Below are 17930 nucleotides of genomic sequence, written 5' to 3'. Positions count from 1 at the left end.
TTCCTGATTTTTCCATTCAGAACCATTTTTTTCGTTATTCCCTCCTGCTCTTGCTTGCAGTCAATATCTTCTGAGGAAAAATGCCTGTCCCCAGAAATGAGTGATGATGGACCCCACCGGCATCCACAAGCTCAGATTAAACACTGGACGCTGGACAAAGAACATTGGGAGGGTGAGGATTGTCCAACATGAAAAGGAGTCACAACTTTTGCCAAGAAGGCCACCCTGGTCTTCAGCACCAGTTTGTCTGGAAAAAAGGTAGCGTATGTCGGTTGCACTGAGAGAGCCTAGGGCTCACTAATTCAATGAGCTGAAGTGATCGCAATAAGGAAAACAGTCTTTAGAGTCATAAGATGCTTAAAACAGGTTGTGCGTTGGCTTGTAGGGAGTACACATGAGAAAAGTCAAGGCCCAATTTAGGTCCCATAGTGGAATCACAAATGGTTTAGGAGGAAACATATAGGTCGACCCTTTTAGAAAACCTTCTCACTACTGATGATTTTAATAAGAGCAGCTAGTCTGCTAAATGCAAAAAGGAAGAAAGGGTCAAAATATAACTCTTAATGGTCCCCACTGCAAGTCCTAATTGGGCCAAAGACAAAACAAACAATCAAACATCTTGTAATGGGTCTGTGTTGCAGACACCACATCAGGCCAGAAATTCTTCCAAGCACCTTGCGTAAATGGACTTTGTGGACAGTGGTGGCTGCCATGAAATGGAGGTGGTGGGGTGGATTAAAATAAATAAATAAACTGGCCTTCTCCGCAGTGCTGCCGAATTCCTCTCCTCCATCCTCTGTCTGCTGGAAGCACCAGAAGCACACAGGCTTCTGGATTCTCCCAGCCAATCACCACGCTGCAGGAGAAGTCGTGATTGGTCTGAGCGCCCCCTTTGGACGCTCAGGCTGTGCCTGAGCATGTTCTCCATGGGACTGTGCAGCACAATGGAGAAAACGCCTAGTGCGCATGATGGTTTGGACGGCTCCAGAGGGAGTGTCAAACCGTCATGTATACTTAGAGGAGGGCAAACTACTCCTCTCCTGCTCTGGCTTCACAGAGCCCAGCCTGCCCTGGCTCCAGCATAGAAGAATAAAATGATAACGTCCTGCTATTATCATTTTCTTTTTTGCACTGCTGAAATAGCAGTGGGGCGACGTTCCTCTGCCTTAGTAGAGGAGCCACCACTGCTTGTAGAGAGATGCTATGCAGCAAGGATAACAACAACCTCAAGAGGTAGAGTGAATGGAGTTAACTTCAGCTGCTCAGTCTTCACAGATGGGGATATAAATTGCACAGGTCTGGGTGCAGAATCATACCTTACTGGTGTGACAGAAGATCCTCATGAAGTGGGGACAGATGTTTATGCCCAGAGTATTAAGGTACAACACTCTTCTTGTCCAGTCTGTAGCCACTAGGATGACCAGTCATTCCTGAACTCAGGGCGAGGGAGGTAGTAGTTCAAAGGCGTCCAAAAATCCCTTGATCCACTCTAGTTGGAACGAATTCTTGGAAACTCCAGCACACAAATGTTTTGACACTGCACATTCTAGACCATGGAAAATAGATCTAGCCATGGTTCTCCCCACTGCTGAAAGATGCCCTGTGCCACCTCGGGGCGTAATCGCCATTCGTGCCCGGACAAAGTAGGACCTAAATTTGGTTGAGCTCGTCCTCCCTGGCACTCAAAGATCTCTCTAGGTGGTTTACAATCGGGGGAAGCCATGGTGCACCAGAAAACTCTTTAGCACACGACCCAGGCCCCCATTCAGTCTGTCTGTGACAACCTGTAACAGCCTTCTCTTGATGGATGGTAGGGAGACCTTCAACATCATGCAAATGGCTCATCTCTCCAACAGACTGATGTGGAGTCATGATTCCAACGGAGACCAGAGTCCTCAGATCTCCATTTCTCCCAGGTGCCTCCCCAACACAGCGGTGAGACATAAATCATCACCATCAGCTGTGTGTGAGGTAGGAAGAAGGGACTGCCATTGGTCCAACTGTGGTCAAGCAGCCACCATAGCAAATCTTTTATGGTTTAATCCGAAACCTGATGTGATGCATCCGTCACCACTATCAGCTGTATGTGGGGAAGGGAGAGGGGTCTGTCATTTGTCAAATTGCAGTTGAATAGCCACCACTGCAAATCTTTTGTGTGTCAGTAAAAACATTCTTCTTGACCGCCACAGATAGAAGTTGTATAGCCAGGACCTCTCAGCACATCTAGTTACTATAACAAAGGAAGCACTTTCTTTAGTTGATGGTTCTGGCTGGGCAAAATCAACCCAGTATCAGTGGAAGTAATAAGCCCCACTGGCCTCCTCTACGTCCATGTACAAATTGTCATGATCATATTGTGACAGAAAATGATCCCCTTCCATCCCTATAGTCAGCTCTCACTGGTGGAAAACTCTAATCAGTGTTGGAACTGAAAAGCTTGTGGGGCAAGTTAGGGAGGCTCAGTTGTAGAGGCAGTATTTTGTCGGAATCTCAGTTGGGGGCGGAGATTAGTGTTAGACCTGGCACCATTGGCGTGGGTCCCCTTCCAGTTTTTTTGCTGTTGCCTCCTGTGTTTTTGCTGGTCTAGAGGCTTTGGGCACTGCTATTCAGTGCCAAAGTACAAGTGCTCCCTATTGTAAATTGTTGTAATAGATTAGTGACTCCATGTTTGGCTTATTTGATTTGCTTGTCAGACCCTAGTACAGTGCACCATGAGTGCCCAGGGCTTGTAAATCAAATGCTACTGGTGGGCTTGCAGCACTGGTTTTGACACCCACTGAAGCAGCTTGTAAGATATGTCTCTGGCCTGCCATTGCAGAGCCTGTGTGCAGTCTGGGACAGCCATATCGACTTGGCAAGTGCACCCACTTGCCTGTCCCTAAACCTTCCCTTTTCTACATGTTAGTCACCCCTAAGGTAGGCCCAAGGTACTCCTGTGGGCAGGGTGCATTGTATGTGAAAGTTAGGACATGCCCTGGTGTGTGTGGTATGTCCGGATAGTGAATCACAGCCAATTTCGTTTTTCAATATTGCAAGGCTACCTGTTCTCATAGGCCAGAATGGGCAGTGTTGATTATAACATCTTATAATCCTAACTGACCCAGGGAACAAGGTTGAAAAACGAGTTTCGTGTGCCTGAACTCGGAATGTTAAAATACATCTTTTAGTGTGTTTTTTTTTTACATTCTGTGTTTCAAAATACCACTTTTAGAAAGTAGATATTGGATTGCCTAACCATCCAGTATGCCTCTTCTAGGTTTGTGCATTCCATGTTTGGGTTGTGAGTGATAGGGGCTGGAGAAGGCTTTGGCTCCAGCAGTCTGATGAGTCAGGGTTGGGCTGAATAGGACCTGGATTGAATAGAGAGTAGGGGGAGGGGATTTCCTTTCACTTGCCTGAGGCCACATAAAATAGAGAGTAGGGGGAGGAGATTTCTTTTCAGCTACCTGGGGCAGATCTGCTTTCAACAATGCAGTCTCCACCTCCTGGCAGGAAGCTGCACCAGGGAGGACATAACTGGTTTTGACTAGGTACAGACACTCTCTGCCTTCAGAGAACAAAGGATTTAGTAGTATAAATATTGGGCCCAGACCCCAGAACTTTAGATCACTTCTGGGAATCAAGACAAACCTTTGCCAAGGAGAGAAACCAAGAAAGCTGAAGGAGGAGACTGCCCCAGTGCTGTTTGCTGTTTGGGGTTGGTCTGCAGTGATTACTTATTGCCAAGGAAAGAAGAAGAGTAACGTTATCATCTTGAGGAAGATCTCCAAGGGCTTGCAGCTGAGCATGCCTCCTGTTCTGAAGTCTCAGGAAAGAGCATGCCTCCTGTTCTGAAGTCTCAGGAAACTAAGACTTCACCACCAGCTCCCCTGAATTTCCTTGCTGGTAATTCTGCCTCCAGAAAGGTGCCTGCTGCTGTTTTGGGACCCCTAGAGACTGTGTGTCGCTGGGAGCTGGAAGCGCGACTCAACGAGGAAGAAGCTTGGCGCCGTCGCAGCTGTTTCCGTCGCATCAGCGAAGAAGCGTGCCACCGCCGCAGCGGTTTGCAGACGCATCACCGAAGAAGCGCGGACCATCGCCGGAGAAGTGTGTCTCCGCCTCAGAGTTTGCATTCGCATCACCGGAGAAGCGTGTTGCAGGGCCTGTCATGGCTCAAGAGTCCACCGAGTTCACCAAACGGCCGCTGGGCGTGCACGCATCGCATCCAAGTTGTCGCATCGCATCCAAGACGTCATTTTGTGGCATCGCACCGTATTGTCGCATCGCATCGAGGTGCCATCTCGTCGCATCGTAAATGGAACGAAGTAAGAACCGACGCATCGCCTCCTCTCCGGTAAGGAACCGATGTATCACCTCCCCTGCGCTGCAGTAAGGAACCGATGCATCACCTCCCCCGAAGCAAGGAACCGATGCATCACCTTCCCTGCGACCCTCTTATTTGTTTTGCATTACGCATCTAAGGTACTTTGAGAGTAAAGTGTCACATTTACCATCTACATTGAAGTGAGCTATTTTCTACCATTTTAAAGTCGTATTCTTGATATTGTATTGTTGATTTTTGTCGCTTGGTCTTGTGTTAAGTCTAGATAAAGATTACTTATTTTTCTAAACTGGTGTGGTGTCCATTTGTAGTGTTTTCACTGTCTTACTGTATGTGTTCACAAATGCTTTAACACGGCCTCTGAGATAAGCTTGCCTGCTCGTACAAAGCTACCAAGGTGGTGTGCAGGGGTTATTTTAGGAGTGTAGCCCCCTTACCCTGACTATAAGCAAGCACCCTTACTTGGTCTAAGGTACCTACCTCTGCCAACTAGAGACTCCCATTGATAACAAGGAGTTTGTCTTAGAGTCAGATATTGGCAAAGAGTTCCTCTCCGTTACCGGCGGAGTTGAGAACAGAGTCCACATTGAAGGGACCAGCATAAGTTGAGAAACCAGAGTGGAAGTCGGCACCAGAGTCAGCTTGGAAAGAGGCTGGTGCTTAAGACCCAAAGGTGTGCCCGACAGAACTGGAAGAGTGCTTAAAATGTGCAACATGGCCTCCCCAAAAGCCTTGATCTGCTGTGGTGTCACTGATGACCCAGGAAACTGGCAGCATCAGGATTCATTTTGAAATCAGCTTCTCGAAAGGCGCTCAGGCGAGAGGTCTGGAGGACATTTTAAGCCCTCATGTCTTCTATAAAGATACAGAGTGTCAGGACGTGGAGAAGTCCCTCTTGGCCTTGTGTTTCTTCTTCAATTTTGACTTCGACTTACCAGGTGAAATCAAAGAGCACCCATTGCTGGAACAGCCTCAAGAGCAGAAATGAGTTGCACCCTCGACTTTAAGTTGGACTTCCATGGCTTTCTCAGATGCTCGGCAAAGCACAGCTTCACATCATGGTGCCAGTGGGCCTCTGGGTTAATGAGGGCGGCTTATCCATACAAATTGGAGTTGAGCCCCGAGCTCAGACACCAAACGTTTTACTTGTACGGGCCCATCACCAATATCTGTTTCCGACAGTTTGGGAATGGGTTGAACCCTGTAGTTGTAGGTTAGGGACATTGTTCACTTGCACATTGGAAACAACTCTTTTCACACAAAACAGGAGCAAATATGAGTGGCAACATGTTCTAAAAAAATTCCAACAACAACAACATACACTGCACATATACAGCGCTTTCCTTTTCACACCGCGCTGTATGCGGTCTCAGTGCCTCATCAAACTCTTTCAATCCTTCCTGTGAACCCAGCACTTCAGGACCTCGCCGGACCCGCTACGCGGGTCCCGCATCGCCCCCTGACACAGGCGATAGCATACCAGATCATCAGGGTCACTTTGCTGGCAACCGGCAGGGCTGCGAGCATCAGCAGGGACTCCAAGGACCAGGAGTCCCTGCGCGCCCTTGGGACCAGCTGGGCTGCTCTCCCTGCCGGCCCCGCCCACCCGCTAGACTTCCTTCCAACGAGCTACTTAAAGAAGGCGCAGACCCCGCTGCGCGGGAGGGCGCCGGGAGAAGCCCGGGACAAGGGCGGGACCGTCTGTGGCCGTCCGGGGCCGATAGAGGCCGGGCCGGGCCTACTCTCTTTGTCTTAGTTATCACCAATCTGGACCTTTGAGATATTGCAGTTCTTATTGTGTTATGCTTATCTTTAACATAGATTTGCCTTCTCTACTGTAGTGTCTGCCATTTGCTTTACCATATAAAAGGTCACTGTCACCCCTGCCCCCGGTTCGTCTTGTCCATCGAGATGCCTACCCTCGAGGCAACCCCTGCTCCAGGAACGTTAGGGTCTCCCATTTTAGGCCCGCTGGATAAATTCTTCGCAAAAATTAGGAACGAAGTTGACAGGGAGCTCACACTCGCAGAGAAACGAGCAGGGCGACGTCTCTCTATCGAGAAGTTAAAGCAAAGACCCCTCCAGCCCCAGGATGCAGTTATAGGACCTCTAATAGATTTAACTACACCTAAAGAACACGTTAACACCTCTTCTTTTACAGAAGACATCCCCCTCATTTTCCAGACGAAGTCCCCTGACCAGAAGGATACTATAACTATTTCCGACTCTATTCCTTCCCAGCCACCAGTCACTCAGACTATAGATTTAAGTACTCCTCTAATTGAACCAGCCCTTCTTTACGATAAAAATATACCTTCTCCTGTATTTACCCCAATTGGGTCTGATCAATACCCTTTTAGTATCCCTGATGGAAAGCCTTTAAGATCATCTCCTAAGGTTTCCATCAAGCGTCCTAAGGGTTCCTCTGGCTCCCCGCCGAGGAAGAGAAGAAGGAAGAATGTTTCTAAAAAGAGAATCGTTCCTTCCATAAATTCTACACACACCCCGCATACCACTCCCCAAAAGGATGGGATAGCAGATATCACGAAAGACATGACTCCCAAATCAATTTCTGTTCCGAGTTATGCAGGGTTATTAAATGATATTGACTGTCTCATAAAGGCCCTGATCCTCCCCCTCACTGAAAGGATCAGAAGATTAGGGGAGAATGTCGAGAAAATCCTTCAAGACCAGAAGGGTACATCTTCCCTTAAACCAAATGCTCTTAGTGACACAACCCAGTCTATAAAAGAACCCAAACACCCCAAGCCTGTGATTGGTACCCCTAAAGCAAATTCAACATCTATAGCTGGGATCCCCAAATCTGTGCAGAATAGTAAATCCAACGACAAAACTAACAATAAAACTGCCTCATCTAACAACACCACAAGTACAGATATGCCTTATCTTAATACAGGGTCTCAAAACAGTCGCCCTAATAATAATACAAACCCTCCAGTTAATACATCTCATAATTTCAAAAGAAGACCAAGGAATACTGCCTAACGCCAGAGTGCATAAACTATGTTATTGTACTTACAGGTGTCCCGCCCCCGCCAGATGGTAACCCAGAACATCAGGCTAATTTAAAAAATAAGGTTATTTACTGGCTGAGGAAAAACAGACCACTCCCTCCACACCTAAACGGTGATATCGTTTCGGCCAGGCGATGCAACTGGGAAGGCACTAGACCTAAGGACATCGAAGGTGATGTGATCATAGTCAACTTTAAAGACCACAGACTGGTCACACACATCAGCAATTGGTATCCTGGGACGGGCGTGGGGGGATCACAACCCATAACCTAAGTTACTTCTACCCTGAAGCTATGATGAGGCCACCACCACCTAACAAATTTCCTGCAGTGAACAGAACTTACCATCCTATGAATAAATGGCATTCAAAAGGCCCCCACGGACCTACAACACCCTTGTTCCCAGCTCAAAGACGTCATATGGGATTTAACCCTCCTTTTCCTCAACCAATGTCCACTCATTTTCTACCTAAGCACAGACCCTATGCTCCCCATAGACTAGATCCCATACTGATGTCAAGGGGCCAGAATTCTTATGACACTACCAGTGATCTTTGTTTTCCACCTTGTCAGCTACCTTTCCCACCGCAAAATTATCATAACCCTATTTCTTATTGGGGCAATCCACAATCCTACAACCCTAAGGACTCCTGGAATATACCGCTGACCAATTTATTCCATCCTCTCTCCGGATTGGATGAGAATGAATGACATCATGAGACTAATAATACAGAAAAGAGGCCTGAGGGACACCAGCACCGTCAGTGCATCTCTACCCACAATCTTCCAGTAAGCCCACCAAAGGTGCACCAGGTCAACATGTGGGAGGGGATTAATCCCCTAGGCAATCTCTTGATGCCTAGTTCCGTCTCTCATCAGCCCCAATCAATTCCCCATAATTGCCCTATTTCTATCCCTATGACTCCCCTCGCCACCTCAAACACACTATCTCTGCGAACGCAAAAACCTGTAGCGAGTATAGGTAGCTCACATGTGGTTACCAGCAGTGTACACATTTCCAATTCACTTCTATCATGGAATGTGGCGGGGTTAGCCAGCAAAGTCACCAACAAAGCCTGGTTAGACGCCATACACAAGCACGATATCCTGTGCTTTCAAGAAACATGGTGTTCTGAAGAACTACACTTGCTTGGGTATCAAACCTTTCATTCCTCGGCTAAGCCGTCAGCACAGGGTCATAATAAGGGTGGGCTTTGTGTTTATGTTTCAACAACGGCAGAGGTCAAGATTCACAAATTTTTCTTCAGCGCTTATTTTCAAATCCTATCTTTTAACTGGGGTCTGAATGAGAAAATTGTACTGGTGAACTTTTACAACAACATGTCCAATAGTGAAATGGAGTCTACCATGTCTAATATGTTGTGTCAGTTGACTCGCACTACTGACCTCTTTAAGGGGGCAAAAATAATATGGGTTGGGGATTTTAATTGCACTATTTGTTTACATTCTGATTCACCCCTGTGTGGTCTGGCAGACTTTGGGGCGGATGACCCAACCCATTTCTCTCACACAAAGATGGGGTCGTTGTTAAATGGTATCGTTTTTAATTTCGATTTCTCTTTTGCAAATCAGATTTGTCCATTGCCTGTGCCTTTCGAGCCAACCTTCTTTGGCAGAGGTTGTAACTCGACTATTGACTTTATATTGATAACTCATGCCAACCCAGGGTTTATAACCTCGTGGGAAGATGCACTTAGCGACCACTATCCCTTGTTAATTGGCGTAAATGTAAAAGGGTGTTATGACAACAAGGGTATCCCTTCCACGTACCCATACAAGATCGATTTATCTAAAACCAATGGCTACGTGGTAAAATGGGATAAGATTGTACCCAGTGTGTTTCTAAAAAAGCTGATCTCTGATTGTGCCGCCGATGTTAATGTTTGTTTGGAGGAACACGATGAGCCCACTACTGTTATGTCAGCCTTTGCTAACATTCAACACCACATTAAAAATATGCTGACCCATGTAACTAAAAATAACCAAACATGTAGCGAAGGGTGGTTCAATGGGAAGTGTACGAAAGCTCTAAAAGCCCTAAAAGAAGCTCTGGTCCTGAAACCAAGATATCCTCATATAATACGCGAGGCCAGAAAATTATACGAACTCGCAATATAAGAAAGAAGACTGGCTTTAAAAAAGCAAGCTTGGGAAACACTAAGAGAAGCCTCCACACAGAAAAATACCTCTAAATTTTGGAGGCTGGTTAAAACCCTATACCAACCGAATGATAGTGGCAACAAAATAGACCTCGCCATAACTGATGAAAGATGGCTAACCCACTTCAGGCAATTGTATAAGCATACAAAGATAGCTGACACTATTCTACCTGTAGGGTCAAGTCCTATTGCAGATAAAAGTATAGTCAATAGTAGGGATACACTCCCCCTAACTTGCCCATTCCCGATAGATCTAACTTTTACATTAGGAGAAGTTCAGGACGCAATTAGGGAAAGCGCACCAGGTAAAGCAGCGGGGCCCGATTGCACCCCGGTAGACGTTTATAAAGCTGAACCAGATTTCTGGGCTCCCCTGCTCACAAATGTCCTGAACAAGGGAAACCGAAAGGGTTTTATTGAAACCTGGTCGGACGCTATAGTGGTCCCTATTTTTAAAAAGGGCAGCCGAGACGACCCGACCTGCTACAGGCCAATAACCTTATTGGACGGTCTAATGAAAGTAGCAGGTAGGATCATTTTAAAAAGACTTCAAGAATGGGAGGAAGACCATAACGTCATGTCACACCTGCAATACGGGTTTAGGAAAGGCATAGGGACATCCGAACAGTGTTTAAACCTGTCCCTCTTAACTTCCAAATATACCCAGGCTAGAGGCGGAGCACTTTTTATAACTTTTGTTGATTTAAGCTCCGCTTTTGATTGCGTGGACCACATGTTATTATGGTCCACGCTGGGCGATATGGGCATTGATGCCCGTATAATCACCTTTATTAAAGAGCTATACCACAATTGTGGGGCAAGAGTGAGATATGGCAAACAGGGGGAATGTACTGGAAAATTTGTACTTTCAGGAGGGGTTAGACAAGGCTGCATCTTGGCCCCAAGGCTATTTACATATTATATAAATTCAGTGGGTCAATACCTTTCCCTTTTTCCGAATGATTACCCCACTGTGAAAGGTTCACCAGTAACAATCCTCTTGTACGCCGACGATGCGGCCATAATGTCCCAGACTCAAGTCGGCCTACAGAGGGCAGTTACTAAATTTGCGGGTTACATGCAGGAAAGAGGCCTTAAAGTGAATATCTCCAAAACATACACTATGCCATGCACCAGAAAGCTTAAGAGGGCTCCTTGAACATATTTCTGGACAAACAAAAAATAGCTACCATTGATAAGTTTTGCTACCTAGGAGTTCTGTTCGACAGGCGGTGCCGCTGGAAGCCGGCGATTGCAGCAAGAAACCTGGCTTTCATTCGCACCACAGGCGCTATGCGCGCTTTCTCTAACAGAATCGGTGGCAAACCAATCAAAGAGCTGACCCAGATTTATCGGGCCAAATGCGTTTCCACAGCTACCTATGGTGCGGGATTATGGGGCATCGAGAAGGACCAATCCCTGCAGGGCTGTGAAAATCAATTAATCTGCTACCTATTGGGAGTACCTAAAACCACATCCTCATTTATGACGCACATCGAGACATGAGTGAAACATCTTAGTGACATCATTAAGATGTCCCCTATTCTTTTGTGGCACAAGGTGTGGACAACACAGGAAGCCAGTTTTAACAGGGACCTTCTAGAAGATTGCTTAGCCCTAGATAGGGTTGCTAATTTTAGATGCTTATCATATGTAAGATCATTATTTACTGAAACAGGGCATCCAGAATATTATGATAACCCGAGATCCATGGAGGGTGTATCAAGATCAGCCCTCAAAAAAACAATAACCACCCACCTGGAAACTGCGAGATGGAATTCCGAAAAACACAAACATACCATCTTAAACTTCCAGGAAATTACCCCCAATGAAGGCTTGCAAACTTACCTGAATGTCGATCCTAGCCCGTATCACCGAATGCTTTTGTCCCGCCTACGTCTTGGGATTTTTTATCGTATGGTAACTTTACCTGACATGAACAACTGGTCAACCACTAAGCTGATCTGTCCATGCGACAACATCGCAGTGCAATCTAATATGCATATAATGTTCTTTTGCACATTTTATTCTAACCCCAGAAAACTATATTTGAAACCTTTACTAAAACGATGGGGCTTAAGAAATTGCAGGCCAGCTTTTTCAAAACTGTTAAGATTAGAAGATGAGCACGTGATTTTCGCTGTTTCATGTTTTTTAAGAACTGTTAAAGTATTGAAATCCATGTGGTAAAATATTCTGCTTTTTGGTCCCACGATGCCCACGGTTGTTGTTTGAAGATATTGCACTTTAAATTTATAACAGAAATTTTTTATCCAGTTGTCTTTTACACCTGTTTTTTTTTAATTGAATGTGCATAAGTAAGCATCTTTTGTATTAACTATGACTATGAATTTTCAATTGATGTATTTGTTGTGCTTTTATGATTTTATATGAAAATCGAATAAAGCTTTACTTACTTACTTACTTTCCTTACACTGGCAGCCACATACACACCTAGCAAAAACAAGTATTGTCGAAGCCAATCTGTCTGACACTGGTTGCCTGCTTTTTGATTTGTCAGTACTTGCTCTGTACTGCCATGACAGTTCTAAAACGTTGTGGGAGATGCCAGGACATCGTCATTATTAAAAATGAAAAAAATACAGTTTTGGTCTTAGAAAGCACACATTGACAAGGTAGTCTCTAAAACTTAAAGGAGCTACTCAGTGTGCAGAAGAAAAAAACATTTTTAAAAAGCACCAATATTTTTTTATCTTAAAAAGCACGTATTGCTATCGTAGTCGCTGTCATTGAAGGGCTCACATTTATGTCTGGATATGTTCCTTGTGAAAGAGCAGTAGAGTGTCCCTCACAGTAAAGCCAATGGCAGAAATGGGCTGACTCTTAGCCCACTACTATATACTGTAGAGGGAAGAAGAAAAATGGGAACGACACAACAGCACCCCAGTGGATAGAGCTGGCTGTAAGTAAGCATAAGAGGGATATAATGTTTGGGAAGAGCAAGAGTGAATTAGCTCCCACTAATCTGGGTTTGCAATTTATTTCAGGAGCCTTAAAGCAAGGTGCAATTTTTTTAAACCTAAAACCAGACTGTACTTTGAGCAAGAAGTGCTTGTCCAAGGACACCTTTGATGTGGCTGATGCTTTTCTGTAAATTTTTGCACATCGCAGTTGACTCTTTCAGACCACCTATTAGATCAGTTTAGAGAAAATGGAGGATTATACCAGAGCACGGGCAGTTGTAAATGAATGCCCTACACCGCTGAGTTATTTTGAGGTGCAAACAACGTACTATTGTTTCATACAATCCCGCAGTATCCTGTTTTCCAGGTAGTGACTCACTGTGCTGTCTGCCTTGTGGGCTTCTGTACTGAAAGCGTACAGGCCTCCCTTCCAGGAAGCAGGGTCCTGTGGCTTTGCTCCATTCAGGCAAATTAGGCTAGCTGTTGTATGTGTGGTCTAGACAGCGGGAGATGCTTGTATGGCTCACCATTTTGTTATCCAGTCGGATGCGACTTGGGAGCCTTACTGGTATACATTTAAAGATGCATCTTATACAGCTTCTCAGCTTCATGGTCAGAGTTCGTGACATCGCTGTAATACAGTGCCACAATACAGATGTTTCAGCTTGATGAATGCAGCTGGTCCAGGGCAGTCTCTTGCACCGCAAACTGGGAGCTATTCAGCACTTCTCTATAGTCAATCTTCATTATAATTTATGCATTATGATCACTGGGGGCAAATCTTTTTTTTCCAGAGAACAAATTTATCTTTCTACTGGAAATTCATGAGTGGGTCACAACCAGGGCTGTAAGTGGAATGGGTCCCGCCGGTGCTAAGCAGGTGCTGAGACTGGTCCCTATCAGGTTTTACATTTTTGCCCTCACCTGCAGGGTGAAAACAAATCTGAACTCTGCAGCAATACCACCCTCACTGCCTTTAATGTAACTTCAACGAGACTCGTTATAGTTCTTTCACAGATTCATTATGTCAGAACTGAAGCATTTTCAATATTATATAAAACAAAGCCATAGTTGTTGCTTATTTAACTTATGCAAATAACTACTATTCACAAAGGCAACACTCCTGACTTCTTGTAGGTGTAATGTTACTTGTTGTATTATGTACCTGGATGCAATGACAGAAGCAGTAATATACTAGCCGCTGACCTGGTCAGTGTGCCTGCTCTCCCCCACGCAGCTTCACCACTAAGTGCTGCCCCCTGATCTCTCCGTTTGCAGGGTGTTCGAGGCCCTCCTCCGCCTGCAGGCTCCTGTCTGCGCCTCATCCCCAGTGGGAGAGCACTCTGCTGTTCTGCCTCTCTTTGCCTCTTTCCTTTTGTGCTCTCTTTTCCTCTTTCATTCGTTTAGTCCTTATGTCACTTTTTCACTTCTCACTCTCCTTACTCTTCTCACTCTTTCTTTAGCTTTCTCCCAGCCGCTGCCTGCGGATCCTCCCCCCTCCAGGATGTCGTTCTTGTCCCGCCTCTCAGCTGCTCCACCCTCCCCCGGTCCCTACTTAATGGCAGCTGCACCACTGGCGCACCAAAGGAGCGACAAAGGCAAGCCCATCTGTGACCCGACCGCAATCAGCACCAGGGACCCTGGTCCACTGACCTGCCACCGATACACCTCCAGCACCCTCTACGATCTCAACCCCGGACGCAACAACAACTGCCAGCTCTCAACGCCAAACAACATCCACAGCCCTCTATCCTGCCTACAGTGCTGCCACACTTTTACCCACCTCCCTACCTCAGCAGTATCTCTCAACCTACCGGACATCACAGCTCACAAACCACTCAACTGCATCCTCCTCAACCTTCTTTCCTTACACAAGTATGCCATAGAAATCTGGGACATCCTCAACACCTACTCGCCTGACGTAGCCTTCCCCACGGAAACCTGGACCAACACCAACTCCGGCATCACCACCGACATTCCTGAAGGATACAAGATCTTGCACTAGGACCGCCCGATCAGTTCAGGAGGAGGCATTGCAGTCTTTCACAAAAGCACCCTCCCAGACGACACAACGACACCCATGAAGCACCTCCACTTCCAGATCCAGACCAGATGACTCAAAAAGACATAGAGAAACAGCAAAACCTTGGAAACATGAACCGCCTACAAAGCAGCCACCACCACACACCACCAACTCATCAAATCCACAAGGAAGAAATTCTTCCAAGACAGAATCCCCACCAACGCACACAATACCAAAGAACTATTCTCCATCATTAAGGAATTTGCCAAACCATGCAGCAAATCAACAGACATCCCACCCGCCCAAGACATCTGCAACAGACTCAGCACTTTCTTCCACCACACGATCAATATGATCTACGATAACTTCGACAGACAAGACCACCTTACCGCTCCAGCTCCCCCTCATGCGATGCCACTCAACAGACCCAGCTCAAAAGGATTCCACTCATAACAGAAAACACCTTGAAGACCATGAAAAGCATCCACTCCGGAGCACCCTCTGACCCCTGCCCACACCACATCTTACACAGAACCGCCTCTGCACCCAAACTACTTCAGACGATCAACTGCTCTTTTGAGACCGCCAGCTTCCCTGATGACTGGAAACACGCTGAAGTCAAACCTCTCCTGTAGAAATGATCCACAGACCAGACGGACCTCAAGATCTTCAAGCCCATCTCCCTGCTTTCCTTCACAGCCAAGGTCATTGAAAAGGCAGTCAATACCCAGCTAGCAAACTTCATCAAAGCTAAACACGTCCTGGACATCTCCCAATCTGGATTCAAAAGCAAGCACAGCAGCGAGACCGCCCTACTCGCCACCACTGACGACATCCGCTCCCTCCTCGACCAGGGCGAAACAGTAGCCCTCATCCTCCTGGACCTCTCAGCTTAATTCAACACAGTCTCCCACCTCAACCTATCCACCAGACTCCACGGCGCCAGCATCGACGGCAAGGCTCTTGACTGGATCTTCTCCTTCCTCACCGGCAGAACTCAGTGGGTCAGACTCCCTCCCTACCTCTCGGAACAGACAGAGACCAATTGTGGAGTGCCCCAGGGATCCAAACTTAACCCCACCGTCTTCAACATATACATGGCCACTCTCACAACCATCGTCAGGAACCATGTACTCAACATCGTTGACAACACCCAGCTGATCCTCTCCCTCACCAACGAACCCAACATCACCAGACAAAACTTCCAAGAAAGGATGAAAGCCATTGCCACCTGGATGAAGGAGGATAACTGCCTGAAACTCAAATCAGAAAAGATAGAAGTCCTCATCCTTGGCTCCACCCACTCCACATGGAACAACTCCTGGTGGCCCTCTGCCCTCGGATATCCCCCACCCTGATAGACCATGCACAAAACCTCAGCATCACACTAGACTCATCGCTTCAACACCCTCCGCATGCTTCTTAAGCCCTTCAGATGGATCCCAACAAAATCCAGAAAAACTGTCACGCAGGCACTCAGTAGCAGATTGGACTATGGCAACGCTCACTGTACCAGAATCAACAAGAAACTCCTTCGCAAACTCAAGACCGTCCAGAATGCCGCAGCCAGACTGATCCTCGACATCTCCAGTCAGATCAACCAACACCTCCTCAATCTCCACTGGCTTCCAGTCAAAAGAAGAATAACCATCAAACTCCTCACACACGCATTCAAGGTAATTCACAACACCAGACCCGCATTCCTGAACAGCCACCTCTCCTTCCATGCATCCAAAGGACAGCCCAGCTCTCACTGACCACCGTCCCACGTATCAGCAAGACTAGAATGGGAGGAAAGTCCTTCTCCTACCTCGCTGCTAAAGCCTGGAACTCCCTCCACCTCCAGCAATCTCCCCCATTGCCCCAGTTCAGGAAGGACCTCAAGACCTGACTTTTCGGGTGATCTCAAGACCTGGCTTTTCGGGTGACCCTAGCACTCAACTGAGCGCCCCCCAACCAGCACATTGAGACCCTCACGGGTAGGTAGTTGCGCTTTACCAATACTTATTGATTGAGCCAGACGGCGCACTATGCTAAACACAGATTTTTACCTAGCGTGTGTTTAAGCCACGCACTTAATTACTTCGGCCATGCCCCTTTGTGAGACCATCCAGTTCTTTCATCCTACTCAAAGCCCTGCTCATAACTAAGACGGAAGTAAGATACCACTAACAGCTTGAGAGCATGTTGGATTAATTTGCACAGTTAACAATCACCTGAAAGCCACTCACCAGTGTTGTGATCAATGTAATAAACACCAACTTGAGGGTCGTAGGCCTCCTCCCATCCCAAAGGCAACTCATCACCTATGCAGTCAGCAAAGGTGAGCGGCTTGGTGTATCTAAACGAAAACAAAATCAGAAAAACTGTATTAAAAGCAGTACATGCCACAAAACCCACAAGGTAATCATCCTAATATCAGTGACCTTTATGGAAGGCATACTGTGCTGGAAGATTTTCCAGCGTACTCGCCATGAAAATTGCTCAACTTGTTTGTTTAAAAACAGAAAAGTAAACCTATGAACCCTTTATTTACTGCATGTGGCCGAAAGGCATTCCCAACCTTGGGCCCCGCCATCATCCGTCAGTAGGACAACATGTACGGCATTGTTTGCTCGTAAACAACTCTTGCTGCTAAAACACAGTCCGGCTTTGGGTGTGGGCTATTGCTATACAATGAATGCTAAGCAGTAGCAACAGCACGCTAGCCTTGCCTCCCAAGTACAAACCTTTCTAAAGATGCAAAGCACAAGGCAATGCAGGACACCACTCGTTCATTGTTGTGTACTTAACAAAGGACAGTTTTCCCCTTAAGCAATAAAGGTTGCATTAGGAACCGATGACGAGACTTTAGCCTTCAGCAACCAGTACAGCGCCGTCCGCACTAACCACAACATTCCTGCCCTTTGTTCCTGTTACTAAAATTAACCTTTGACAAACTTTTGAGTATGGGTCGGCACATTCCACGGAGGCAAGAAAGCATGCCGTCTTGTAAAACAAAATGAGACAGAAAAGAAAGGGCGATCTGATAAGAAAATAAATGCTATCAAGGCACATGTTGTCAGGTTATGTGCTTCCTGTATACTTCAGGTCAGCCCCTAGACCATCTGGAGTTCGCCAGAACTTGATCAAACTGGGAAACTGGGACCTTCGCAATCGCCAACCATGGTAAGTAAGGGGGGTTCTGGGGCCCTTGTGAGTTAGGAGAGGCAGGGACAAGTGAGGTTTGTTAATGCTCGGGCTGTGTTCGTCTCTAACTCCACTTAAAGGTCTATTATACAATACTTTACATGCACTCCACTCATGAAACCAAAATGCCTGGTAGATTAAAGGGCTCTCAAGTAAGCCCCTTTGAGGAGAACATCCGAGGTGATCTTTCTCAAGTTGAGACCCCTTCAAAGATTAACTAGTATACATAACAAACAGAATTATTGCTAAACAACAGCAT

At 46.4% G+C, this 17930-nt stretch overlaps 1 protein-coding gene across 1 annotated transcript in view; it reads right to left on the bottom strand.

The window, feature by feature from the left end:
- The window catches only part of WWC1 (WW and C2 domain containing 1), a 370240-nt gene that overhangs the window by 226394 nt on the left and 125916 nt on the right, over nucleotides 1-17930 (bottom strand). The window contains exon 2 of the mRNA XM_086931411.1: nucleotides 16714-16823. Within this exon, the coding sequence (XP_086787537.1) occupies nucleotides 16714-16823 (110 nt within the window). The remainder of the gene's footprint in view (nucleotides 1-16713; nucleotides 16824-17930) is intronic.

Source organism: Lissotriton vulgaris, chromosome 7 (genome assembly GCF_964263255.1).
Source record: "Lissotriton vulgaris chromosome 7, aLisVul1.2, whole genome shotgun sequence".
Taxonomy (NCBI): Eukaryota; Metazoa; Chordata; class Amphibia; order Caudata; family Salamandridae; genus Lissotriton; species Lissotriton vulgaris.
This window is presented reverse-complemented; position numbering and strand designations above follow the sequence as displayed.